The 26,414-nt window shown below is 45.5% G+C and overlaps 1 protein-coding gene across 1 annotated transcript; it reads right to left on the reverse strand.

Moving 5' to 3' along the window:
• Nucleotides 1-2,790: 2,790 nt before the first annotated feature.
• Nucleotides 2,791-13,965, reverse strand: LOC128594377 (glutathione S-transferase A3-like). The gene is made up of 7 exons (XM_053603105.1): nucleotides 13,831-13,965; nucleotides 11,685-11,792; nucleotides 9,661-9,712; nucleotides 8,649-8,781; nucleotides 6,354-6,495; nucleotides 4,896-5,027; nucleotides 2,791-3,173 (listed from the first exon to the last, which is right to left on the reverse strand). Exons 2-7 carry the CDS (start codon nucleotides 11,769-11,771, stop codon nucleotides 3,051-3,053), a joined length of 669 nt encoding a protein of 222 aa, XP_053459080.1. The 5' UTR covers nucleotides 11,772-11,792; nucleotides 13,831-13,965; the 3' UTR covers nucleotides 2,791-3,050.
• Between the last annotated feature and the right edge of the window lie 12,449 nt (nucleotides 13,966-26,414).

Below are 26,414 nucleotides of genomic sequence, written 5' to 3' on the forward strand. Positions count from 1 at the left end.
AAGCCAATGCCATCAAGACTTTGCAACAAATTGCAAACTATCTCTTAAAGAGCTAGTGTGTGTGACATCTACCATCTGGTTATAAATTAGAGTTGTGTTCGGTGGGCTCTTTTCTCACCAGGAGATGGAGGCTGGAGAAGCAGCTGGAGGCTTGGAACTACACAAATGTGTGTCCCTTTCACTAGTCACTTGGGAATCCCAAGTCTGTGATCTTGCCAAATTTAAATCCACAAAGGCATGTTGGCTTTTTCTATAGAAGAAGCAATTTTAGGATAAACCACATTTCCTTGGGCACTGGACACATACTTAGAATACCAAGAATAACACCATCTCTTTGTTCCCCTCATATCATTACATCATCATGCCCTAGTTTTCTAAATTCCTCATTTTTACATTTCCATAAGGATTGTGAGGGTTGCCAGAGTCAAAATGGAGCCACTAATGTTAAGAAAACCCTGACAGGGGAGGTGCCTGTGGCTCAACGGGGTAGGGCACCAATCCCATATGCCAGAGGTGGTGGGTTCAAGCCCAGCCCTGGCCAAAAACCACAAAAAAAAAAAAAAAAAAAAGAAAACCCTGACAAACAGAATTGGGAAAGGCCAGGAAAAGAAGATTCTCAGGCTTGCGTGTCTGATAACAAAAGAAACTATTAAAACCGCAAGCTTGCAAAAAGGCCTTACAAAGTCAGGTCTGCAAGGACACCTGCTCAGCAAGTGCCTGTCCAAACATGCACTGACATCACTCTTGACATTGATCTTTGCAGCCAAGGATAAGTATTTCAAAACTGTTGTGTAATCCTCCTCATTGTATCTCTTTGAAAATCTTTGTCTTTACTTCCCTGAATGCACACATAGTTCCTCTCATAGACAGGTTCTCAACACCATACCTCACTGCCATAGAAATATCTGTTCTTTTAGAGAACATTTCTCTGTTTTCTAAGTTGACACAAACTATCCAAAAGCAGCTAAATAAAAAACTCTTAAATTGTCACACCAGTACACAAAGAAAGAATTGATGTGAGCATAAAACAGACTTTTTCTCTTGTCCTAAGGACACATGAATTCAAGTATTTTTCTAGAGATCTAGACTGATGGGGGTGAGGCAATGTGGGAAGATTAAGATCACTCCTTACTTTGCTGACACCCCCAGGATGGATGTCCTGTGTCTTTAAGTACTTAGCACTTCAATAACCACCCCCTTCCCTGCACACACACACTGAAAGAGGTAGGTCAAGTTTATAGTGACCTGTGACAGAAGCCACAGTAACTAAGACAAACTCCGATTCCCTTCACTACCATGAGATTATTTTGAAGCAAATTTCAGATGCTGTTATCACCCTGTTTATAAATAATAATACTTCCTGGAAAGAATTACTTTTTCAAACATGATGATATTAACATTTCAAAATTCCTAATTTCATCAAATATTCAGCATTTTAATCCATCTAAGAGTCCTGTGCAGATTTCTTTGCAGTAGGTTTATTGTCGGAATCCAAGCAAGCTCCATACACATTTGAGTGACGTGAGTAAATGTGCTTATAGAAGGGGGAAGATGATGACTCAGAGTCAGGCTGAGTGCCGGGATTGTGACCTCTCCAAGCCCAGACCCAGGTCCTAGGGCCTGCTGGTGTGTGTAAGCTGTGCTGGTGTCACATCCACTGGTGATGCAGCCCTGGGGACCTAGCGGGACCACGCCCCACCCTACGAGCTCACAGGACAGGAGCAGACACAGCGGCCCCGGGTGACATTAGGGGCTTCCAGGGCTCTGTGGAGGGCAGAGGAGAGGCCATGGGTGGGGAGTGAATTGTGGCCAGGTGGGACGGAGCCTGCCAGGCAGGGCAGCCAACGTGCCAGGCAGGAAGCTAAGAGGCCCTGCCCTGCTCTGGGGGTGACTGGCTGGCGATCAGGGGAGAAGAGGGGTGGAGGACGCAGGCTACAGGCAGGGGGGACCCACTGAGGAATTTAGAGAAGGCGGTGAGGTTCAGGTTTGCGTTTCAGAAAAACCACTCTGTTCAGTGGAGCAGAGACCAGAAGGAAGCGAAGCTGCAGTCACTGAGCCGGGGAGTCTGTCTGCCCCGCACCGCTGCACTGTGGGGGCTCCCCTGAGAGCAGGAGGCTCAGGGCGCCAGAGCCCAGACCTCCAGGCAGGTCAGCACTGTGGGCCCAGCGTGTGGCAGAAGCGACACCCCTCACCCAACGCTCTGGCACGGGACAGGCAGGGAGAGAATGACTGTACACATATTTAGTTCAATGCAATTCACACACACGGTCTGTAATTCGGAAGCCCAGGCCTGAGCTGCACCGAGAGAACTCGGAGTAGAAGTCCTGCCCGGGGCCCCAGAGTCCGCGAGGACGCGCCTGCGCCTGCGCAGTGAGGGACAGCGGGGCCAGCTGAGAACGCGGAGGGTCCGTTTTCTTCTCTGTGGTGTTCAGCTCCTAGAACACCAGAGAGTGCACAGCCGGAACAGCTGCTTGAAGGTGCATAAGACAGAAGATCTTTGTTATCAGAAGTAACATGGCTCTCCAAGAAAAGAAGAAAATGTTGTTATGCTGTCCCCAGAATGGTAATGCTTTTCCAAGATACACCTGCAAGTGTTAAATGTGAATTTCTATGCATGAGTTTGTGATAGGCTGTATAAGAAATGTTATAGCAGAATTTGTAGAGAAGTGAAACACACCACTTAATATACATTTTCCTTTAGTACTTTTTAATTCTGAGACAGGTAGGTCAGGACATTGGAAATCTGATTTCATATCAGATCCTAATGAAAAAGAATGAATTTTAACTAAGTTTGCTCATCAGAAGGTTTTATTTGATTAGCATATAGTTTGCAAAGTTTATTAGCTTCACAATAGCCTCCATCAGCATGGGGCTAGCACCACATTGTTACAAAGAATGTCTGGGCCTGCTTTTCTTTTTATTTTTTGTGGAGACAGAGTCTCACTTTATGGCCCTCGGCAGAGTGCCGTGGCCTCACACAGCTCACAGCAACCTCCAACTCCTGGGCTCAAGCGTTTCTCTTGCCTCAGCCTCCCGATGGGCCTGCTTTTCTAAAATTTGAAAATTTTTCTTGCTTCTTCTACATCTTTTGCAGTTCCAGGTGGCTTCCGCTGGCTGCCAGGCTGCAGAAACTTCTTCACTGTGGGCACGTTGCTGACTCTGGTTTTCAGAGCCTGCAATGCACAAATCACAGTCTCAGGGCCCAGCCCAAAGACCAAACCAATTATTAAACAGCCCAGGAAATCTGAGCCCCAGGACTATACACATAGACTGTGGCCCCTCCTTCAGCACAGGGTGCAAGTTGGGAACAGACACCAGTGAGAAGTGAAGATAAGAGGAAGGACGTATAATATGCTCAATAGCATGAGGATGGCTTTAACTCAGTATTTCATCCACAGCCCTCCCTGCCTTCTTATACATGAATCCTGGAGCTTCATGGCTTTTGTGCAAGACAAGAAAAAAATAATGTGCATGTGAAGATATGGGAAAAAAGAAGTTGGGAATGGGAATGTGGAGTCAGAGGAAGGCTCTGTAAAAAGAAGAGAAAGCCAGTCCAGGGATTGGAAAGGCTATATTTAGCAGAGGAAGGAGAGAAAAGCAGATTGGAGTCTGACCACTCTGAGGAGTCAGCTCACTTTCACATGGTTTTATTATCCCTTATCAGTAGGTTTGAATGGGGGAGAAGGGTTCCCAGAGGGAGTCATTCCTTCTGCAGAGGAATTAATTTTTGTACTCAGGGAAAATTTAGGATTAACTCCCCTAATTGGCTGCCAGCCAGGGCCAGAGTAAAAGTTACTGTTGGGCTGTTTCCCAGGATCACTGGCCTTGAAACATTCTGGGGAGTGGGGAGGAGAGGTGCTGTGATCAGTTTGGTTTCCCAAAGTGGCTGAAATCTTATCGGGGTCCTGAGGATTCCCTTCCCACAGAATGAAGGTAGAAAATATTAAAGGCTAACCTGAGGGTCAGTCAAACAGATTTTCCCACTGAGGAGTAGAGATGGGGTAGTTGGGAGTGTGGAGGGGGCCTGGGTAGAGAGGAACACGAGACCTGCCCAGACAGATGTGGTGCGGGAAGAAAATCCCCAAGAAATTGGGCACAGAGACTGTAATGGACTAGAGGGTGTGGAGAGAGACACTGGGGCCTGGGGCCTTTCAATTCTAAAAGGTAAAATAGCCTTCTGGGTACAACAGTGGAAGAGCTCTCTGGCACTGGTAATACACTCTATATAAAAGCTTCTGCTTAGCTTTGCATGGAGGCCAGAATATCATAGGATGAATTTAGTGTTGAGTTCATTTCTACAAGAAAGGCGATAACTGTCCTTTCCCCCAAACTAACTACTGGGGAGATAAGGAACACATGTAAGTACCAATAATGTGTTAAACAATTATAGGATCATCATGACCTGACCTATGTATGCCCTTCAAAGTTAACAAAGAAATTGTACAACCTCCTCCAACCCTCGCTGGCACCCAGATGACTGTGTTCCTTGGTTACCTATGCAGCTTTTCCCTTCTCCCCCTTTCCCTGAACAGGGAATGTGGTGAAGTCAGTACTGACTGAAGATGGTCTTGTGGGTCACTAGTCCACCATCTCCTTATTTTGCTGACTCTTCAAATAAAAGTCACCTTCCTTGTGCCAGCCCTTGTCTCTAGAATTATTGGCTGTCCTGTGGGAAGTGGTAAGAGCCTGAAGGGCTCTCGTAGCATCTGCCTCTAATTTCCTTCCCATACCAAGATTCTTGTCATGCCTCAGAACCAGGGCCTGGAAGCTCTATTTGGAGACAGTGGGCAGTGCAGGCCTAGAGGAGGCTAGGGTATGAATGTCACCTGTCCATAGGCACAAATACTAGACTCCATCATGAAAGATGCGGGCTATGAAGTAGTAAAATCGATCACCTTCAGCAGAGGGAAGTTGGCGGTAAGGCTGGGGTCCAGCTCTTCCACGTTGTAGATAAGTTCAACCAGCTGAATGTCAGCTCGGCTCAGCTTGTTGCCAACCAGGTAGTCTTGTCCGTGGCTCTTTAACACCTGGGGAATTTGAGGAATCAGATTAGGGACACATATCCCGTCAGACTGGACACCTGCTTCCTCCGAGCTTCTCCATCCTCACCCTCCTACCTCTGCTTCCTCACTGGGCAGGTTGGAGAGCCAGACCTTTCTCCATGGTCCCTGATTCATGGGTGAAAGTGAGGACCTTGCTCCTTGCTCTACTCCTCGGGTGAAGCCCAGGCTGCCGCTTCCTCTGCTCAGTCCCACATCCCTGCAGTGTTCCCAACCCCCCCCCCCCCGTCCTTGCATCTCCCATGAGTCCCAAGGTCTCAGCACCTGCTGTGCCATGTCCCCGTCCACCCTGTGGCCTAACGCATGCAGCCCTGACGTGCCAGGATGTGGCTGTGTGCTCTGCTCTCCCTCTGCAGCCTCCCTTGGGCAGCGAAGCCCCTTTGTGACAGCACCTTCCCCCAGGAGTCCACTTCCCTGCATCTTCTCTCCTCATGTCCTGCTCTGTGTTCTGGGATCTGAAGTAAACCTGGGTGACCTTGACTTTCTCACGTCCCTTGCAACCTTGGCTCTGGATTCTAACTGGCACTGCTGTAATTTGCAATCTGTCTAGGGATGAACTGCACTGATGTCTGCAATTGACTCCAAGTGCCACCATCCCTGTTTAAACATTTCTCTTTCATCTCTGAAAACCTACAATATTCTCCTGGTGAGCAGGTGGTGTCTTTTCTCCCCAGGGTGCTTTCCCCACGTTCCTCTGGGGTCAAAGCCCAGGGAGTTCTGGAGGCTGCAGACCAATCTCTAGTGTAGCTCAGAGCCTTGCACAGCCCATGTTTTAATTATGAACTTCAAATTCTGTTGAATAGAGAATTCTAGATTTGGGTCTAATAATTGAAATTTGCTGGAAAATTATTACTTGGGTATTAGTGGTACAATTCTGCTTCACAGTCTCATTTCATAAAATGTCTTGCAAATCAGACTGAGGGCTTGGGGATCAGGAAGTCTCACTGAGGACTCACCTTCACGTTGAAGGTCCCGGCCTCGTGAATGCCCAGGCACTATTTTTCTATTGCCTTCTAAACTCTGTGCCTTGAAATGCTAAAAAAGTAAGCTTCACTTACGTTTTCTTTTTTCATTTCAGATTAATGTGAGGGTACAACAACCAAATCACAGTATTTGAATTCATTAGGTAGAGTCCTTCTTGTAGGTATGTCCTGCACCCCAAAGGTGTGCCATACACCCCTATATTGGGCTCATTCATTGGAAGCACCCCAAATCCTTCTCTCCTCTCCCCCCACTACTGTTCCCCCTCCCCCCAGTTTGAATTGAAATCAGTTTTTCTCTATGTTCGCTTACTTTTTCAAAGGCGGGGAAATAGCGATTTGTTGTTTTCTCTTTGATCAAGGCAAGCTGGGCACCTTGTTCCTCGGGGGGATGGATGAGAAGACGCATGATCATTTCATTCAAATCCACCATGCCTTCTACATACATGTCAATCCTGAGGGGCAGAAACAGCCTCACTGTCAAATGCTGGTTTTTCAGTTTAACAACTTACTGGAATAGAGCATCAGGTAACTAACTCACTGCAGCGGGTCCCTTTTATAGGTTGGTCAATTTGATATGATTTTTACACATAGAAACTTTTGTTACATAAAATACCCTTTCTGGGTAGATACATTTCTAACATTTTTGTTACACACATGATCAAATACAGGTTCAAAAAGCATCAGTGACCTATCTGAGGTCTCAGTCATGAGAGAACTTGATGGATTCACTGCAAATAACTGTTGATACTACACTGAACCTGCCATGTCTATCATTTGCTGTGTGATAAACTGAGTGTGATTTGGTGGCCAGACACCCGCTGCCTCAGTGACTTCCAGGGCGTTCTGGGCACATGCATCTCAGTCACGTTCCTCTGCCTCTGCGTCACTTTGTCCCCCAGGCACGTTCCTATGCTCAATATTAGCAGCTATTCAACTATTTCCATAAAACAGGCTCCCACTGCCCCCCAGGGGCTGCTGCCCTGACCTAGCCACGACTGCGTTTCTCCAGACCTGACTTAAATATGCCCATCATTCACAGTTACGACAGTATGGACTGTAGGAGACCTTCTTCTCTTTTCTGTCAAACTGGGTTTTCTGCAATATATTTTTTTTCTTTTTGAGGCAGTCTCAAACTGTTGCCCTGGGTAGAGTGCCATGGTGTCACAACTCACAACTCAAACCTCAAACTCTTGGGCTTAAGCAATTCTTTTGCCTCTGACTACAGGTACCTGCCACAACGCCTGGCTATTTTTTGGTTGTAGTTGTCGTTGTTTGGCAGGTCCGGGCTGGATTTGAACCCGCCAGGTCCGGTGTATGTGGCTGGCACCCTAGCCGCTGAGCTACAGGCGCCGAGCCTCTGAAAGATTGTTTTAAAATAACAGCTTATTGACATATGTTCACATACTGTAATTATCACTCATTTGAAGAATACTGTTCAGTGGATTTTGATATGTGCACAGAATTCTGCAAATATCACATTATTCTAACTCCAGAACCTTTTTGGCACCCTGGGAAGAAAATCTGTACCCACCGACAGTATTCTTCATTTCTCCCCAACCCCCGCTCCTTCTAGCTCTATTATTCTATTTCCTGCCTATACAGATTCCAATATTCTGGGCAATTCATACAAAACCAGTCCTATAAATTGTGACCTTCCGTGTCTGGTTTCTTCTATGCAATGTAAGGTCTTTATGGTCAATCATGTTGACCAAACACCAAACTTAATCCTTGTCCTAGTCAAATAATGCCCGGTGCATGCCTTTGGCATATTTTGTTTTTCTTTCTTTCTTTTTTTTTTTTGCAGTTTTTGGCTGGGGCTGGGTTTGAACCTGCCACCTCCGGCATATGGGGCCGGTGCCTTACCCCTTTGAGCCACAGGCACCGCCCCGGCATATTTTGTTTTTCCAATCAACTGCTGATGAACTTTTTAGTTTTATGAATATTGCTGTTACTTGCATTGTATTTTGGTGAAATTGCTAGTTCATTGGTTACTCTGTTAACCTTTTTGAGGAATTGCCAGAAGGCCTCACAAGATTATATTTTGAGTCCTGAAGTTTCATCACAATGGGGAGCAGACCCCAGTGTGTTGGTGATAGTGAATACATCTGGCTGCTTCAGAATTGTATCAAAAAGTTAAGGTAACCCAGCTTCCTGGGTACCGGACTCTACTAAGCCTTCTCAAATGGACCAGTCCATACAACTGGGTGATGACTTAGGTTCATCATTCTTGTAATTACTGGAACTTGAGACTCAGCTCCTTTGGATCCTCCCTCCCCAGCCTTCATCTACACGCTCTCAAACACTCTGTCCTTTGTCCCCTAGCTATTGGCTGGAACTCAGCTCCTAAAGGCCTGAGCCCCTGGAAACAGGATTCCACCACCCTCTTGAGTTCATGGCTCATGAGAGTTGGAAACCTCTGTCATGGAGCTACATCTAGGGACTGCATCCTCTTCGATGTCACACTTGCCTGACCGCTCCCTTGTTGCTCTTCCCTCCCGTCCACAGGACTCTGCCATCCTGCAGAGTCCCACGGCCCAGCCTGCTGCTGTCCAGATCCCCTGCACTGTCCTGGGTCCTCTGGTGGTGTCGGGACAGAAATACCTACAGGGCTCTCTCCTTTATGTCTTTCCCGTAGAGGTTGTGTTTGCTGGCGATGTAGTTGAGAATGGCCCTCATCTGCACCAGCTTCATCCCGTCAATCTCCACCATGGGCACTTGCTGGAACATCAAACTCCCATCTTTAGAGAAAAGAAAAGCAAAAGGAGAAGAAAATGTCTATGGGTCCCACTCTTTCTGGATGAACGCATAATTGGTGACATGAATGAAGATAAAATATAAACAAAAAGTATTACTTAGTACTTTCTCTTGAAATAGCTTTTTGTTTTTAGCTTCCTGTAGTCCTTTTTCTTATCAATCTTCCTTTTCCTTTATTGCCTTTTTATTTTCAATCCAGAGAAATGGTAGGTCCCTCATATTTTTCGAATTGATAAATCTTTATGGATATTTTAGGGAAACATTGGGAGAAGCTACAAAAGGGTAGCCAGCTGTATGTCAATTAAAATGGGAAGATTAACGAAAGTAAGTCTCCTTGTTTTCATCACATTTAAGGTAAGTTCTGAGAGAAGTTTATATGCGCAGGTCCCTTTCCATGCTCTTCAAAGCCAATAATGTTGCCAGGATATCAACTTGTCAGTCTGGTAAGAGGAAAGAACTGAAGATGGCCCTGTATCTACTGTTTTCCTTTGATGCATGTCCTTGCCTGGGGGGGCTGTGTGGGATCCTGAGCTGATGATAGATTAGTCACAGTGCACAATGCCTGAGGTGGCAAGGAGAGGGCATTCTCATGAACTAGGGATGGCTCCTTTAGCAAATATTGATGGAAATCTGGCTCCCTTCAGCCCTGAGAGAGTTGCCAGACCTGCTTAAGGAGCCTCCTCCACCTTCTGTTTTCACCTCTGCATCACCTCCGCCCACTAAGTAATACTTTTTGTTTATATTTTATCTTCATTCATGTCACCAATTATGCGTTCATCCACCCCCAACACAGGCTGGTCTTACACCCTCCCTGTCGCTTCTACGAGTTACCCTCACAGAGGTATTTAGATACTTGTTCTTACCATTTCTTAGCTTTTCCAAATCGTCTGGAGATTTTATAAATACCTCTTCAAACTGCAAGCAGAAACAGCAAAATGGTTCTTAGTTTTCCCATAGCATTATAGACTTGTAGTCTTGAACGGCCCCGACCAGGACATAACATGGAGAACTGGAGATTTCTGAGATGTGCCGACACATGGATTAGTTTGGTCATGAGTATTTGGAGATTGATGTCCATCCCATGAGGAAAGGGGCAGGGGTGGGGCACAAGCTGTCACTCTTTACAGCAGAGCCCCTCACCTCCACCCGGACCCTACAATGTTCATGGTGTGCTCTTGATTTGGGGAGCAGTCACTGGGAGGAAGGGACCAGGCAGGTGTTCTGGTTATGTTGCTGCAGTGGCTCAGGAAAGCCTGTGTCCCCAAGAGTGATCAGACAGCTTGTGTACACTTGGCCCGGGCATGCTGTACCCCAGGGATCATTTAAGATTCTACCAGCAAGAGGCATTTGCTATATTTAAATCATTCTTTCTCATTTTATACTTTAAAGGAGGTTCATGACACTGAGAAAGGATCAGGGTAGAGCCCCACATGTCCATGAAGCTGTGGAGAAAGTGCATCCCCCAGACTCAGGGCCTCACGTGGCCATGGGGCTAAAGGGCGCACATTCCGAGGTCCCTTCACAGAACACACCCCACCCTGACAGCCTCCCTTTGCGCTCCCTCCTGAGGGACAAGCCCTCCTGAGCTTGTCCCTGCCTTTCTCCCCACACACTGGCTGAGCACCTCAGTCTGTACTGGGGAGTGTTTTCCCACGGACACCTCCAGAGGGCAGCACTCCACAGAGTCACCAGTATTTCCTGTTCAGACCCTGGGAAGAAGGGCCTTGTCACCCTGTGGAATGCTTGGGTGTCCTCCTAGAGGCCCCCACTCCTCACTTTAATCACCTTGTCACTTGTCTGCATCCTCAGAGCTGTGCAGGCTGCTCTTGGGAGGGACCAATCCTGTCCTGTTCGCTGTCTACCCCAGCACCTCACACAGAGCCTGGCACTTAATAGGTGCTCAGCAAAATAATTGATGAATGAGTTTACTGAGTCTTTAACAGGAAGTTTGTTACAATCCACTCCCTCCTTCTCATACCATGCTTTATATTTTAACTTTAATTACCTTTAATTTCTCAGATGTTTTACCTGTACTATAGGTACAGGTAAAATCTATAAAAATGCATATAACCTAAATTGATTCACCTTGTTTTGGACATCTTGCTTCAATAATTATCTACTCAGGCAGCACCTGTGGCTCAATCGGTAAGGCACTGGCCCCATATACCGAGGGTGGAGGGTTCAAACCCGGGCCCGGCTGAACTGCAACTAAAAAATAGCTGGGCGTTGTGGCGGGCACCTGTAGTCCCAGCTACTCGGGAGGCTGAGGCAAGAGAATCGCTTAAGCCCAGGAGTTGGAGTTTGCTGTGAGCTGTGATGCCACAGCACTTTACCGAGGGCCATAAAGTGAGACTCTGTCTCTACAAAAAAACAAAAACAAAAAAAAATAATAATAATTATCTACTCAAGGCAATTTGCTTTCATTATATGACCAACCTCTCTCCTCCTCAGTTCATGATATGAAACAAATCTGGAGTATCCTATTATCTCATTCTAAATCCTTGAATGGATCAATATTTCAAATATGACAATAATATCATACCCTAGATCACACACAATTACTCTAAATAATTGACAATAATTCTTTCATATCATCTAATATTTAATCAATATTCAGGTTTCTAGTTGTGGCATAAAATGTCATAAATTACATTTTATACTTTAAGTCCAAATCTAAGTAAGGTCTATATATCATGGTTAATTGATGTTTCTTTTTTTTTTTGCCTTTTCATTTGGTCAAATCAGTCCATGTTTTTCTTAGTAACTGGGAATATTTTCCTGGAAGGCAAAACTATTCACAGATCAGCTTGTGTGGAAGTCTCCCGGCTCATTAACAGATTTTGAAACAGCCCGTTTTAGATCCAATTTAAGCTAAATCCCAACCTACCTCTACTCCAGCTGCAGCCAAGAGCCACCGGATGGACTCCATCCTGCCTCGTCCATTGAAGTAGTGAAGCTTGGGCTTCCCCGCCATAATAGCAGTCTCTTGGTCTCTCTAAACATGAATGAATAAATGAATGAAGGTGTCCACAGAAGAAAATGTACTTTGGGATGTAAGGCTGAACAGCATCAACAGTCCAGAAGGAGGATCTGCCTTCCCCATGGCAGGATTGGTGGAGTCTCTAGAAGACATTCCTTGGCCCAAATTGTCACCCATCAGTCCCCATCATGGTGAAAATGCACCAAACCAGTCTCATGTTCCCATTTTCTCCTTCATTTTAGAATCTAAATAGGGCAGCCTGGATCCCACACAGGTGAAGGCCCTGGGAGCCTGGGACAGGCCTGGAATCCAGACAACATCACTGACAGGGACACCTGAGGGAGCAGAGTCGCTCTTCAGCTCTTTGCCTGTTATGCTGCGTTTGTTCACAAGCAGAAGTGGGTTTTAGTTTTATCCTGACTACGGTAGCCGTGACCTAAATTGTTCCTACAGAGGAAGGTTCTTATTTCTTTTTTCTATTGCATTTCTGTATTTTTCCACTACTGGGAGAGTTTTCTCTTACAGTCTAGAAAAAGGCTATTTACTGCATTAATTTCCTATTATAAAGAAAGAAACTAACATTGGTTTAGTGTCTAAGACATAATCTGCAATTTCTCATTTTTATTTATATTAATTTTTCATAAACATTACTTAATATATGAATCCTACTATTATTCTCCATTTCCAGCTCAGATTATTGTTATCTATAGAGCCTTTGTTACACGGCGAACCTGGCACACCTAGCGCAGTTTTTTCATCTGACAACAAAGTCTTGGAGCTTCTCTACGCCAGCGTGTAGAACCTTGGTCTTCTGACGTTGGCACTAGTTTCTTCCAGATGCATCTTATTGTTGAAAATTTACAGCCTGTAGGGGGCGGCATTGCCCCTTCCACCAGCACTGATGGAGCTCTCAAGAAGCAGAAAGTTTGTCTGTATGTACAGGACAGCCTTCAAAGTTCAGGCCACGCTTCCTGGGGTGTGGCATGGCTGTTTAACAAACAGCACACCCTTCTCCCCCTTCTTTTAGCTTTTCCCTCCTAGGGTTTGCCATTTCAGAATACCCTAGTATAGAGTATTTATAACCAATCCTGAGGACTAAATCTACCACTCTGCTTTTTAAACAGAATTAGCAAGGTAATAGAACTCTCCTATGCAGTAGAAACATAATGACTATGAAAAAAAAAAAAAGAGTGGTTTTGCCAGGGTAGCCCAGGGGAACATTTAATTTGGCCAATAGAAGAACCGTGCAAATGCTCTGTCAGAACATGACAGCTCGAGGGAAGGGCATTTGGGGTTTCTCTAAGATGCAAGCTACATCCACCTGTCTTAACTATACTAAAAGGCCTCTATGTTTAGATTCAATTGCAATTTTGAGAATGAACCCTGCTCAGCCAAGGAAGAAGAGGAGGAGAAATAGGAGAAGGACTAAAAAAGGAGAAGGAGATGGTGAGGAAGGGGAAATAGTTAGCACACCTCTTGGCATTCAATCACAAGGTAACGCATGGGACCAATAAGCTGACACGCGTGAAATCCATTCTGGACATGAGAATCTGCATCCTAACAGGCTGGCATTGATATTTGGCTTCCCACCTGAGAGGCAGGAGAGGCACGCAACCACCTGGTACAATTTCTTTTCATTGTTCAAGTGGGACCCCCAAATGGGTGGCCCTGCCAAATGTAAATCCACTGTACCTGTGTGTTGGCTCCTGTGTGACTCGCACAGAACCTCCTTAATTGTGTAACAGATCCAGAGTAAGGTCCGCACGCCGCCTGACACTGGCGTGGGGGCATTTACAGATCACCCACAGGGATGTCACTCTCTCCTGTCTCATACCATCCAAGTCCCTGACTTGGTTTTCTGTGTTCCTGAATGTGGTTTTTATTTAAAGAAGTGTCCTTCAGGAACTCCTAGTCAATGCTTGATTGTCCCCTGGGCACACGAAGAAGACACAATGGGAACACAAAGTACCCACCCAGAGTAACACACGTCCCCTGCTTTCCTAGGGAAGCAGGCGGGAGAACAGTCAGGAAGATCCCTCAGGTCAGGACTCACCTGATTAAGTCCTGGCTGGGTCTCTGCTCAGCTCCTGCCGGCCACCTCCTGATCTGTGTGTCCTGTGTGGCAGCTGCTTTAATACTGTGGCACTTCTGCCCCCTGCAGGGGCGGCCCCTAGGGAACAGCCACTCCCACAGCCCTGAGGCTCCAGAGTTCCTTGCTAGACTAGGAGGCATGAAGTCAGCGATCTTTCATTTCAAGACACCCCCTATAAATGCACTGACAAGGGATTTGGATGTCAGGGCTATTGGGCTGCCTCAGAAGGTCGCTGGGGACCAGCTTCTTTGAACACCCCTTAAGGAGAGTCTCAGTAAATAGGCTGCAGGTTTAGGGCAGAGGAGGAACCCTGTGGGGGAGGAGGACAGTGCCATAAGAGGGTGGTGGCAGAAAGGGGACTTGATGGCGAGACTGGGGAGACGGCACCTACATTTGTAAAGAGGACTCAATTATGAACGCCTTAGCAAAATTCTGTCGGTGCCAAGAACCTAGCTGAGTTGTCCCAGCCCTCGGTGGGGAGACTCAGCTGCATTCTCTGGGTCATTTGTGGACCCTTCTCTGCAGGGGACATGTTGGCCTTTCTCTCTAGCCCAAGGCCCCTGACACACGGTCTCTGCTGACTGGAACACACTCTTCCCCCGACACACTGTTGCTTCCGACTGGAACACACTCTTCTCCCCTCCTCCCAGACATCCCGTCCTTCCCTCTCACATCCACACACACATGTGCAGAGAGCAGTGCCTGAGCTGGATGGACCTCACCTTGCTTCCCTGATTGTCAATAAAATTGAAGTAAAGCCCAGACTTTGATCTGCTTCATCAACAAATAATTTAACATGTATCCTTTAAACCCTTTTTATGTAGTTATTTATATTACAGAAAAATTGCAAAACTCGTAGAGTTTTCATATACCCTCCACTCGGTTTCCTAATTTAATCTTAGCATCCTGCACAACCACAGTACAATGTTTGCTGTCACGACACAAAGGCAAACCATTTCTATACTGTATTGTCATGTGTGATGAAAAATTGGTTCTTTTTGATAATCGCAAGCATTTGGCTCAATGGTTGGATAAAGATTAAGTGCTGAAACATAGTACAAAACTGAATGCTCATAAGAAAGAGCTAATGGCATCTGTTTGGTGGTCCAGGGCTGGCATTTTCTACTACAGCTTCTAGCAACCTGGTCAATCAATTATAGTAGATGTCGACTGCAACTAAATGGACAAAATGATAAGGAGGCTTGCAATTAAGCAGCAGAGACTGGTCAATAAAGACAGGCCAATTCTCTTGCAAGACAACACTCAACTGCATGTTGCACAAACACGCTGCAGAAACTACAGAAGCTGGACTTTGACACTCTCTATCATCCACTGCCTTCACCAGACCTGACACCAGCTAACTACCACCATTTCTTCCAGGCTTTGGACCACTTCTTGCAAGGAAAATACTCAATTCTCAACAAGCTGTGGAAAACCCCCTTTCACAGTTTCATTACCACTTGTTCTCCATGCTTCTTCACTGCTGGCATACACGAGCTATTGTTAAGACGGCAAAATTGTGTTGATAGTTGAGGCACACACTTTGATTGATGGTACTGCTTCTTGTTTACGATATAATAAACTAAATTTCTGGGGCGGCGCCTGTGGCTCAGTGAGTAGGGCACCGACCCCACATACCGAGGGTGACGGGTTCAAACCCGGCCCCCGCCAAACTGCAACAAAGAATAGCCGGGCACTGTGACGGGCACCTGTAGTCGCAGCTACTCGGGAATCTGAGGCAAGAGAATCACCTAAGCCCAGGAACTGAAGGTTGCTGTGAGCTGTGACACCATAGCACTCTATGGAGGACGACAAAGTGGACTGTTGCCTAGTGAAAATTGTTTAAGGCAATGACTACATAATTGAGAGACTGATGATTTAAAGAGGGGAAGAAAAACTATTTAAAAACTGGCAAATGAAGAATCTTACAAATCTGTGATATTTACCTCTGACTGTGCCTGTGTGTCTATGAGGTCTTATGGGTTCTGTCTTCTGTAATAGTTTTGATAATTGACTGGTCTTAGAGCCATTAGATTCTAGGCATAAAATGGCCATGGTAAGTGTTAAGTAGGGTCTTTAGGTCCATCAGAAAGAGGTGCAGGGAGACCAGGGTTAGTCAAGCATCAGCATTTATTGGCCTAAAGCTTCCACACAAGGAAGGGCTGTTCTGAGAGTCAGCAGCATCCCCAATGATGGTTTAGGGGTCAGGTTTTAAGGGTAAGGGAGTAGGCAGTGGGGTGGGGTGGGGGGCCTGACATGGTGATGGAGTCAGCTGTGCTTTCCACGCATCAGACAAAGCGGGTGTTCTCAGGGTGCAGCAGGACGTTTGTTTGAGCCAAGCAGAATGGGTGTCTGCAGGTACAGATTTTTGATGTAAATGACTGAGCACTGGAAAATGTTCCCAGAAATCATGTAAGCATGTTTGTTTGGTGTAAAGCAATTCATCAGACATATGAGGGCATCATAATACAGGACTAATTGTCCCAACATTCCCTCCTTTTTTCTTTCATGCTGGGGGCCTGGGGTGAAGCTCAGCCTTCTGTATCTACTTCCTGCTGAAAGGGGTGCAGAGCTGACCTTAAAAGGGATGTATAGCCTATTCTGGAGGAAGGTGCCACACACAGTAGTTAGATGAACCCTATCATGGCACAAGCCATGTGTCATGAATGTCAATTATCTTTAGAGAAAGGAGAGGAGCAGCTGAACCAGGCAGGGGGCTAAAAGGCGAATGACAGGCTGGGCGTGGTGAAGTTGTTTCCTTCTCCGGCTAAACAGTATGGACATCTGATGGACATCTAGTGTCCAGAGCTTACTCCCACTGCATGCTTGTAGTGAGTGACATTAGGAGTAGGATCTGAGGGAATGACTTCTCTGGCTTCCCAGGGCCATTTGCTGCTCTATTTTTTTTTTTTTTTTGAGACATAGCCTCACTATGTCACCCTTGGTAGAGTGCTGTGGTGTCACATCTCACAGCAACCTCGAAGTCTTGGGCTTTAAGCCATTCTCTTGCCTCAGCTTCTCAAGTAGCTGGGACTACAGGAGCCCGCCACAACGGCCAGTTATTATTTTTTGTAGTTGTCATTGTTGTTCAGCAGGCCCAGGCCGGGTTTGAACCCGCCAGCCCTGGTGTATGTGCCCGATGCCCTAGCTGCTGAGCTATGGGCACTGAGCCAGCCATTTGCTGCTCTTCATTGTCCCACCACAGACAAAGTAAGACATTATATTTAAAGACTGAGCAGTGTTTTCTGCCAGGCGGAGGAATAAGTTTTTAGTTTTAGGAGGAAGGTCTGGAGCAGGTTGTCGTAATTCATTATAGAAAGCGTGGTTTATGGGCTTTAAGTTTCTTTTGGCTATTTTTTAATTGTTATACCTATGATAGGGTCTCTTCCATGTACATTTATAAGAAGAGTAAAACAATAACATAGTTTTGACAGTTCTTCTAGTTTGGGTTACCTCTTGGATACATTTTTCACAACCTTCACCAGGGCTTACCCCTGAGATTAAAGAAGAAAATGTGACAAAGTCCAAAGCGAAGAATCAGTCTCACCTTGCTGCTGCTCATCCTCAAGCTTCTGCTGTGCGTAGCCCAGTCAGCTCCTGGTATGTGACTGGGGCAGGGCTGTCGTCTGTTTTCTCAGGATAAGCCGGTGGGGATGCCTGGGTGTCGTTGGACCGTCCACTCCTTGTCACTGGCTGGTTTCACACTAGAGTGATATACCCAGGCAGAAATGCCACCCACCTTCACTGCTGTTGGTATGGATGGGGTCAGTAAGTAGGGGCCTTTCCACTTTGGCTTCAGCGGGCTCAGACTCCAATCTTTAATCACACCTGGTTACTTATGATAGAGTCTCTTATAGAGGTGGACCAGGGGAGATAAACTATCAGGACATTTACTATTCCCCCATTCTGAAATCATTCTCATTATTTTTCCCAGTGATACTATTTGGTTAGTAAGTAAGTTCTGTTTCTCCCAGATCTCTCAGGGTCTCTGGTAAATTTCTTAAAATGAGAGGGGGTCTGTGATATAATATTTTATAGGGTAAGTACCCTTTTATTTTAATAGGAGTATATCTGATTTAAAAAAATGCTGATGGTAAAGCCTGGATTCACTGAAATTTTCAACTTTCTTTGAAATGTAGTGAGCTGTAGGCAGCATATAGTTTCCAGTTAATTTCCAACATGGTAGAAGTTTGTTTTAACTAGAGAGTTCCTTTTCATTATAATCAACTTCATCACATACAAAATTTTTAAATTCTTCTTCACAGCTTCACAACTTACATTCACCATCTTTCAGCATTTAAAAATTCCTCATTTTCATCTTAAAATTTCTTTCTTAAAACCATCAGTTACTTTAAGACAAAAATGTTTTCACACAAGATTTCTTTTTATATAAAATTATTCTCTCTCTCTCTCTTTTTTTTGAGACAGAGTCTCACTATGTCACCCTCGGTAGAGTGCTGTGGTGTCATAGCTCACAGCAACTTCCAACTCTTGGACTTAAGCGATTCTTTTGCCTGAGCCTCCCAAGTAGCTAGGACTACAGCACCTGCCACAGTGCCTGGCTATTTTTTGTTGCAATTCTTATATTGCTGTTTTAGCTGGCTGGGGCCAGGTTCGAACCTGCCACCCTCAGTATATGGGGCAGTCCTGCCGATTAAGCCCCAGGCGCTGTCCCAAATTATTCTCTTTTCTTTTATTCTTCTTTATCAAAAGTATATTTTCGGTGGCGCCTGTGACTCAAAGAAGTAGGGCCCATATGCTGGAGGTGGCGGGTTCAAACCCAGCCCTGGCCAAAAACTGCAAAAAAAAGTATATTTTCATACCCATCTCTTTCTACAACCTCTCTCTCCCTTACTTACTGGTTCCTTTTATTTTTAACTCCAAATTTAGAAAAAAAGAAGATTGTTTACAAAGTCTCAGTCAAGCTTCTCTAAAAGCCTGAGATGTTAAAAGAGTTAGATGTTTAACTTAACTGTAAGATTCTGCCCAGTGGGGTAGGGCAATTAAACTTGATCTCCCAATGGCAGAGAAGGTGTGAAATACACAGAGGTTGTCTTTTACCTTCTACTTCAGAGATGAAGCCACAAAAGCAGGTCCATTGTCAGAGCCTATTTCAAGAGGCAGGCCATATTTAGGGATGATTTCTCCAAAATGAAAACGTGTGACTTCTTTGGCATTTTTCACTTTGAGTAGGAAAAGCTTTGGCTCACCCTGAGTTGTACCTGCAGATACTTATTTTTTCTGATTGGTGGTATTTCAGTGAAGTCCAGCTGACTGTTTTCAAAGGGTGTAGTTCTTACACTTTGAATATCTGGAGGCAGATGGGGGTCTTGTTTGGCATTAAATTGGCTACAGGTGACACATCTTTGACTTACTGTTTTTGCCAGGCTTGCTAGATGAATCTCAAGGAGGAAGATATTGAAATGGGGATGAAGAAAAGCATGCCACGAGATATTCCAGAAAAAGCAATGTTTGGACAAGGGTTAGGAGCAATCCTAATTTGAAGGGAGGAATGCAGACATTTAGGGGTGCAGAACCCCCTGACCCTGGAGCTGGAGATGCTATTCTGGAGGGAAGGAGCTGTCTGGGCAGGGGGACAGGGTTTCACTCTTACTTGCTTGGCATCTTGTTCCCAACCAGCCATCATCATTGCTTCACGTGGAAACTGCTCAGTAAGTGTTAGAAAGTTTGAATGAAACTTCTTAAAAGAAGGAAATGGTCATGTATACCAGAAACAAGGAATTGGAGAAGTAGCAGCAAAATGCCTGCCTGTTCAGGTGAGATACAGAATGTTGGAGAGAAGTGATCATTTTCATCAAGTTTTGACCCTGCACTAGAGCTCTAAATAGCTGGAGGGAGGCAGGGGATCTCCCTATTCCATGGCTGGAGTTAACGGGGGAGAAAGATTCAGGGCGCTTGGAGCAGCAGGTGAGTGCAGCTGAGGCCTGCCCTGAGGAAAGAAGCCCACTGGGAGCAGCATGTGGGGGCGGGAAGCAGGGATCATGGGCTAACAGCATTTATGATGTGCCCTGTATTTTTGAACCTCCAATGAAAGTTCTTTGATCGAGGCTGACTGATTAGTGGATATCCTTCACCTTTGCACAGCTAGAAAAAAAAAAGGGGGAGAGACTGAGCCATTATAGTAATTGAGTGCAGGCTCAGCAACTCAGCATTTGCAAGAGCCGGTAATCAGGATGAAGTGCAGCGAAAGGAAAATGGCTTTATCTCAGAGCTAGCAGTGGGGAAACGGCTAAGGGTTGGGCCTCAAAGAAACTATTTTGAAGTTTGGAGCTGAGGGTAGGAATTTAACAGGGGCGTTTGATATGAAAGGCACACAGGATTTGCAGGGAGGTTCTGGTCAGCATGACTTGTCACCCTATCTTGAGTTGCCACTCCTCCTGGTGAATGGCCTGGGACGATCCAAAGGCTGCTTATCTGTAGATAAACTGTAGCTTTGGCCAGAAGATAACCTTTTGGTGGGTTGTGTGCATTGTCCAAAGATTTGCTATCTGGAATTTTTAACTAAGCACACAATTAGATAGAGAGGAAACTTGTGCAAGGGAGTCCCTGGTGGGCAGAAGGGTGAAGGTCAGTATTTCGTCATTAAGAGCCTAACAACAAGAAACAGGCAGGAAAATTTCAAAACGAGGCACTGAAAAACGGCATTAGTTACAGCAGGACTTACTTGATACACATAAAATCGAATTCCTTCCAGAGTTCTCTGGACAAACTATAGATACAGAGACAGAGAGAAGGTAGATAGTATATGAAGAACAGGTACAGATAGATGGATAGATTATAGATAAAAAGATACACAGACACATGGAATGACTGACAGGGAAGAACGCACTGTCCCTCCCTAAGTCCTGACAGTGGAACTTCCAGTTTTGATGAGTCCCAGGTTTCCACTCACATCCATGATACAATTAGCTCTGTCTGTCCCTTCATTGATTTTCATTCTCATTTCTCTGCTATATGTCCCCCCACACCCACCCGTGTAGGCTAATAGTGATAATGACAGTGTGAGGGGAGTGAACTCCTTGCCCGGACCCACTCAATGTATCTCTGACCATTTGCAATGACTGAAGGAACCTAGCTGTGTGCACCTCCACACATGCGGCACATGTGTACCTGAAACCAAAGGTACACTTTCTACACATAATGCACTCTGATATTACTGTTCTTTTCTATTTTGTTTAAAAAATTGGCTTGGTGTCTGTGGCTTAGTGTTTAGGGCGCTGGCCAAAGACACCAGGGCTGGTGGGTTCAAGCCTTGCCCAGGCCTGCCAAACAACAATGACAACTACAACAAAAAAATAGCCGGGCATTGTGGCGGGCATGGGTAGTCCCAGCTACTTGGGAGACTGAGGCAAGAGAATCACTTAAGCCCAAGAGTTTGAGGTTGCTGTGAGCTGTGATGCCACAGCACTCTACCAAGGGCAACACACAGACTCAGTCTCCAAAAAAAAAAAAAAAAAAAAGTTACAGAATTTCACAAGTCACTGAAGGTTTGTAGGTTTGTTTGGTTTTTTTTGGTTTGGGGATTTTCTTTGGTCACTGGTCTGTCCCTTAGGCTGACAGAGGCTGGTAGAGGCTGGTGCCCAAGATGCTGGGGTTACTTTAACATTTGGATACAAGTCTGAATCACCTACGCACTCGGCACATTGTACATGGAAAGAAAGAGATTGTCAGAAATAATTGCAGCAGTCACACCAAAGTTAAAATTTTCAGAAAGTTTTAATTGACTGGGACCCAATCTATGGTTATGTATGTGACAGAATGTCATGTAATAATTAGAATTTGTAGCGTGAAGGCTCCAAGCCACACTAGAATTTGACAAAGTCCTGCTAAACACCCAAAGTTTTGGGTTGAAGAGGAACATGGTAAAATCTATACATTAGGACATACTCTGGCTCCAGGTGTAGGGAGTGGTGAGACCAACTGCCCCTCAGGAGAATACTGTAGTGTTTCAAGGATGGATGAGAAGTATCTAAACAGGGGTGGTAGCAGACAGATGGAAAGGAAGATTTTTTTTTAATGCATCTTAAGGGCGGCACCTGTGGCTCAAAGGAGTAGAGCGCTGGCCCTAAATGCCGGAGGTGGTGGGTTCAAACACAGCCCCGGCCAAAAATTATAAAATGCATTTTAAAATTGCAAACACCATGGAATACTATGCAGCCTTAAAGAAAGATGGAGACTTTACCTCTTTCATGTTTACATGGGTAGAGCTGGAACAGATTCTTCTTAGCAAAGTATCTCAGGAATGGAAGAAAAAGTATTCAATGTACTCAGCCCTACTATGAAGCTAAATTACAGCTTTCACATGAAGTCTATAACCAAACTATAGCACAAGACTATGGGGAAAGGGCCAAGGAAGGGGAAGGGAGGGGGGGAATTTTGGTGGAGGGAGGGTAATGGGTGGGGCCACATCTATGGTGCATCTTAGAATGGGTACAGGCGATTGCACTAATGTACACAGCTATGATTTAACAATAAAATAAAATAAAATAAAAATAAAATTGCAAACAGCAGTGCAGTTCACCCCTAGACACTCCAGCTTGCAAGGATAACCGGTGTAGGTTGGGAATCACAGCCAATGTTGCAAGGGGGATGATGAAGTTAAGGTCACCTGGGTTCATTCAGATCCCAGAACACATAGCAGGACATGAGGAGGGAAGACACAGGAGAGTGGATTCCTGGGGGAAGGGGATGTCAGGTGGCCTCGCTGCCCGAGGGAGGCTGCAGAGAGAGAGAGCAGAGCGCACAGCCACGTCCTGGCATGTCAGGGCTGCACACGTTAGGGCAGGAGTGGACAGAAATGAGGCACAGCAGGTGCTGAGACCCTGGGACACATGGGAGATGTAAGGACTGGTGGGGGTGGGAACACTGCAGGGATGTGGGAATGAGCAGAGGAAGTGGGAGCCTGGGCTTCCCCCGAGGAGTGGAGCAAGGACCAGAGTCCTCCCTCTCAGCCATGAATCAGGGACCATGGAGGAAGGTCTGGCTCTCCAACCTGCCTAGTGAGGAAGCAGGGGTGGGAGGGTGAGGATGGAGAGGCTCTGGGAGTGGGGTGGGGGGAGGGGAGCAGGTGTCCATCCTGATGGGGCCTGTGTGCCTGAACCGATTCCTTGAATTCCCCAGGTGTTAAAGAGCCACAGACAAGACTACCCGGTGGGCAACAGGCTGAGCCGGGCGGACATTCAACTGGTTGAACTTATCTATAGCCTGGAAGAGTTTGATCCCAGCCTTACCACCAGCTTCCCTCTGCTGAAGGTGATTGATTTCACTACTTCACACCCTCAGAGAGGCGGCCCCACATGTCCCATGGTGGAGTCTATATTAGTGCCTTTGGACAGGTAACATTCAAACCCCAGCCTCCTCTAGGCCTTCACTACCCAAGGTCTCCAAAACAAACTTCCAGGCCCTGGTTCTGAGAAGAATCTTGTCATGCTAAGGAAATCGGAGGTGGATGCTACCCCAAGGAGAATATTTGACCTTTTCTAATAGAAAGGCCCTGGGCCCCAGCATCTCTCTCCCCGCTCACTATTCCATTGCCTTCTCTGTGCCCGATTTCTCTGGGATTCATCCCTTGTCTTCCCACATCACATCTGTCTGCCCAGGTCTCTTTCTCTGCTGTCAGACCTCATGTTCCTGTCTGCCCAGGCCTCCCCCACACTCCCAACCACCCCATCTCTACCTCTCAGTGGGAAAACAGGTTTTAATGGCCCCATGTTCACCTCTAATCTTTTCTACCTTCACTCTCAACTCAGTTTTCCGGTGTTGACTTCTGACAGGCACACCATTCCTTCTTGTCTTCCAGGATTAACATGTAAGGAAGAAGGCAAGGAGGGTTGTGGATGCAATACAGAGTTAAAGCCATCCTCAGGGCAAATGCTACTGAAAGCTACATTTCCTGCCTCTTACCTTCACTCCTCACTGGTGTCTGTTTCCTGGCTGTGCTAAAGGAGGGCACACAGTCTATGTATATAGTCCTGGGGCTCAGATTTCCTGCATTGTACTAATATAATAATTGTTTTGATCTTTGGTGTCTGCTCTGAGGCTGTGATTTGTGCACTGCAAGCCCTGAGAACCAGAGTCAATAACCTGCCCACTGTGACAGTTTCTGCAGCCTGGCAACCAGCGGAAGCCTCCCACGGGTGTAAAAGCTTCCGAAGAAACAAAGAAGGCTTTCAAGCTTAAGTAAACCAGGCATAGACATGAAGCACATCGAAGATCAACCTTCCAAAATTTTGCAGCAACAAAGTGCTTCACCTAAACTTGATCCTGATTATTGTTCAGCTATGCAGATTTAGTGGCAGGGCAGTCTTGGGTGCTTTTTTTTTTTTTGAGACAGAGTCTCATTATGTCGCCCTCGGTAGAGTGCTGTGACATCACAGCTCATAGCAACCTCAAACTCTTGGGCTTAAGCGATTCTCTTGCCTCAGTCTCCCAAGTTGCTGGGACTACAGGCCCCTGCTGCAACGCCTGGCTATTTTTTTGTTGCAGTTGTCATTGTTGTTTAGCAGGCCTGGGCCAGGTTCAAACCTGCCAGCCTCGGTGTATGTGGCTGACACCCTCACCACTGAGCTACGGGCATCAAGCCAAGTGGTTTTCATCAAAAAATCATGCCTAACTTGTGCCTTTGAATTTAAGTGAAAAGAGCAAACGTCACTTGCATTCTGATCTATGATAAAAATCATCGTAGAACACCTGTTATGTATTTTGTCTGAGAAGTTGAGTGAAATTTTCACCCGATACTCTGGGTTACACAGAAGATAGTCTTTTCCTTTTGTGTTTTGCCACCTTTCTGACTAATAACATAAAATTATTTTCTGGATAACCCTTTTTTTTCAGGCAATCAAAATTTTTCCATTTACTTATGAAATGAATATTATTATGTCTAATATAGAATATTCTGTGTCCCAGGAGCAGTTTAAATAATAAACAAGCAGATACAGTCTCTGCTCTCACGGGGGTTACTCTACTGAGAGAAATGAAAACATAGGTAATTCCAATCCACAATTATTATACCATGTGTATCACATCCAGGGCTGCCATAACAAATTATCACAAACTTCGTGGCTTAAAATAATGGAAATTAATTTTGTCACAGTTCGAAAGACTATAAACCCCAAATTGAGGTATAAGCAGGGCAGTGTTTTCTCTGAAGGCTTTAGGAAAGTATTCTTGGTCTCTTCCTAGAATCCGATGATTCTTGGCCATGTGTGGCATTTTTTTGATCTGTCGCTGTACTTTCCATCTCCATCGTCAGAGGGCATTCTCCCTGTGAGCGATGTCATTCAGATTGCCCTCATTATATAAGGCCCCCACTAATAGGGTCATTAATAATAAGTGTAGGGCCTGCTGGTTCCCTGCTTGCTTTCTGTGTACAAACTGAACATCATAGGCTGCCTTGACCGCCCTGCAACCCAGCCAGCTATGTGTAGGGTTTGCTCGGCAGGCTGGAAATTGGGCCTTGAACATTCCTAGTCACTGATAAAAGTATCTACATTGTTGCTCAAAACAGTGAAAGAAACTGGCCTGGCCAAATTCCTTAACCCTTCATATGAACCCCATCCTCTGCCTCCTCTCTGTGGACATAGGTGGAACCCCGCTTTTCTTTCTATGTAAGGCTTGCTGCAGCCCTCTAAGTCCCCCTAGTAAATGCTTTACACTGATCACCCTAACGTTTAGTGCTTCTTACTTTGGAATCCCAAGTATCCCCAGACCTCACCATGGAATTGTAGGAATTAATTATCTTTTTGCTGCTTTGGGGAGACTCCAGCCATGAGTTCAGTGGGACAAAACAATAAGAAGTAAAAATAAGAAGTAACCTTCTTATAAGGGCACCAGAATCAGATAAGGAGCCACCCTAATCCACTGTGACTTCATCTTACCTTGATCACATCTGCAAAGACACTAGTTGCAGGTAAGGTCACATTGACAGTTACCTGTGGTTAGGATTTGAGCATGTTCTTTCTGTGGGAGATAATTTAGCCTATAACACCATGCTAGGGCACGAGATGATGCTAGAAGTACACCCAGTCAGGATACCCTTCCTGGAATCTGTGGGTCAGACACAGATTCTCAAAGAGAAGAGTCACAGCTGGCCAGGGAGACAAGCTACAGTTAGTGAGGGGGAGTACAGTTGGGCAAGGGGTCCAATGGGGGAGTTGTCAGCACTCGCACTGACCTAGATGAGAGACGTAAGTGTGGTGCATTCTAGAAAAGTGGAGACATTCAATGTGAGTGGAGCTTTGAAGCACAGGGTGAGGAGGAGCAAAGCTGAAGTCAGACGAGGAAACAGGGTCATAGTCCTAAGCACTTTAACTTATCATAGAGTTTATAATTTATTTTTATTTGTTTTTGTTTTTTTATAATTTATTTTTATTATCTTGAAGTGAACTTTGTAAGATTTACCTCATTGTGGTTGATGCTAGGAATATGAGGGGTGCATAATCAACAAAAGGATTAGTATGTAAAGAATTACTAGTCAATATGCAAATTTGTACCAAGAAAAGACCCGATGGGAAATAAAATGACAA

This window comes from Nycticebus coucang, chromosome 9 (assembly GCF_027406575.1).
Source record: "Nycticebus coucang isolate mNycCou1 chromosome 9, mNycCou1.pri, whole genome shotgun sequence".
NCBI lineage: Eukaryota > Metazoa > Chordata > Mammalia > Primates > Lorisidae > Nycticebus > Nycticebus coucang.

Bases quoted from the DNA above. Each gene is read 5' to 3' on its own strand.
- LOC128594377 (XM_053603105.1), bottom strand. From the start codon at position 11,771: ATGGCGGGGAAGCCCAAGCTTCACTACTTCAATGGACGAGGCAGGATG. The intron at 8,782-9,660 runs GTAAGAACAAGT...TTTTCTCTAAAG, and splicing joins TTTGGAAAAGCTAAGAAATG to ATGGGAGTTTGATGTTCCAG. The intron at 5,028-6,353 runs GTAAGCGAACAT...CAAATTCCCCAG, and splicing joins ATTTCCCCGCCTTTGAAAAA to GTGTTAAAGAGCCACGGACA.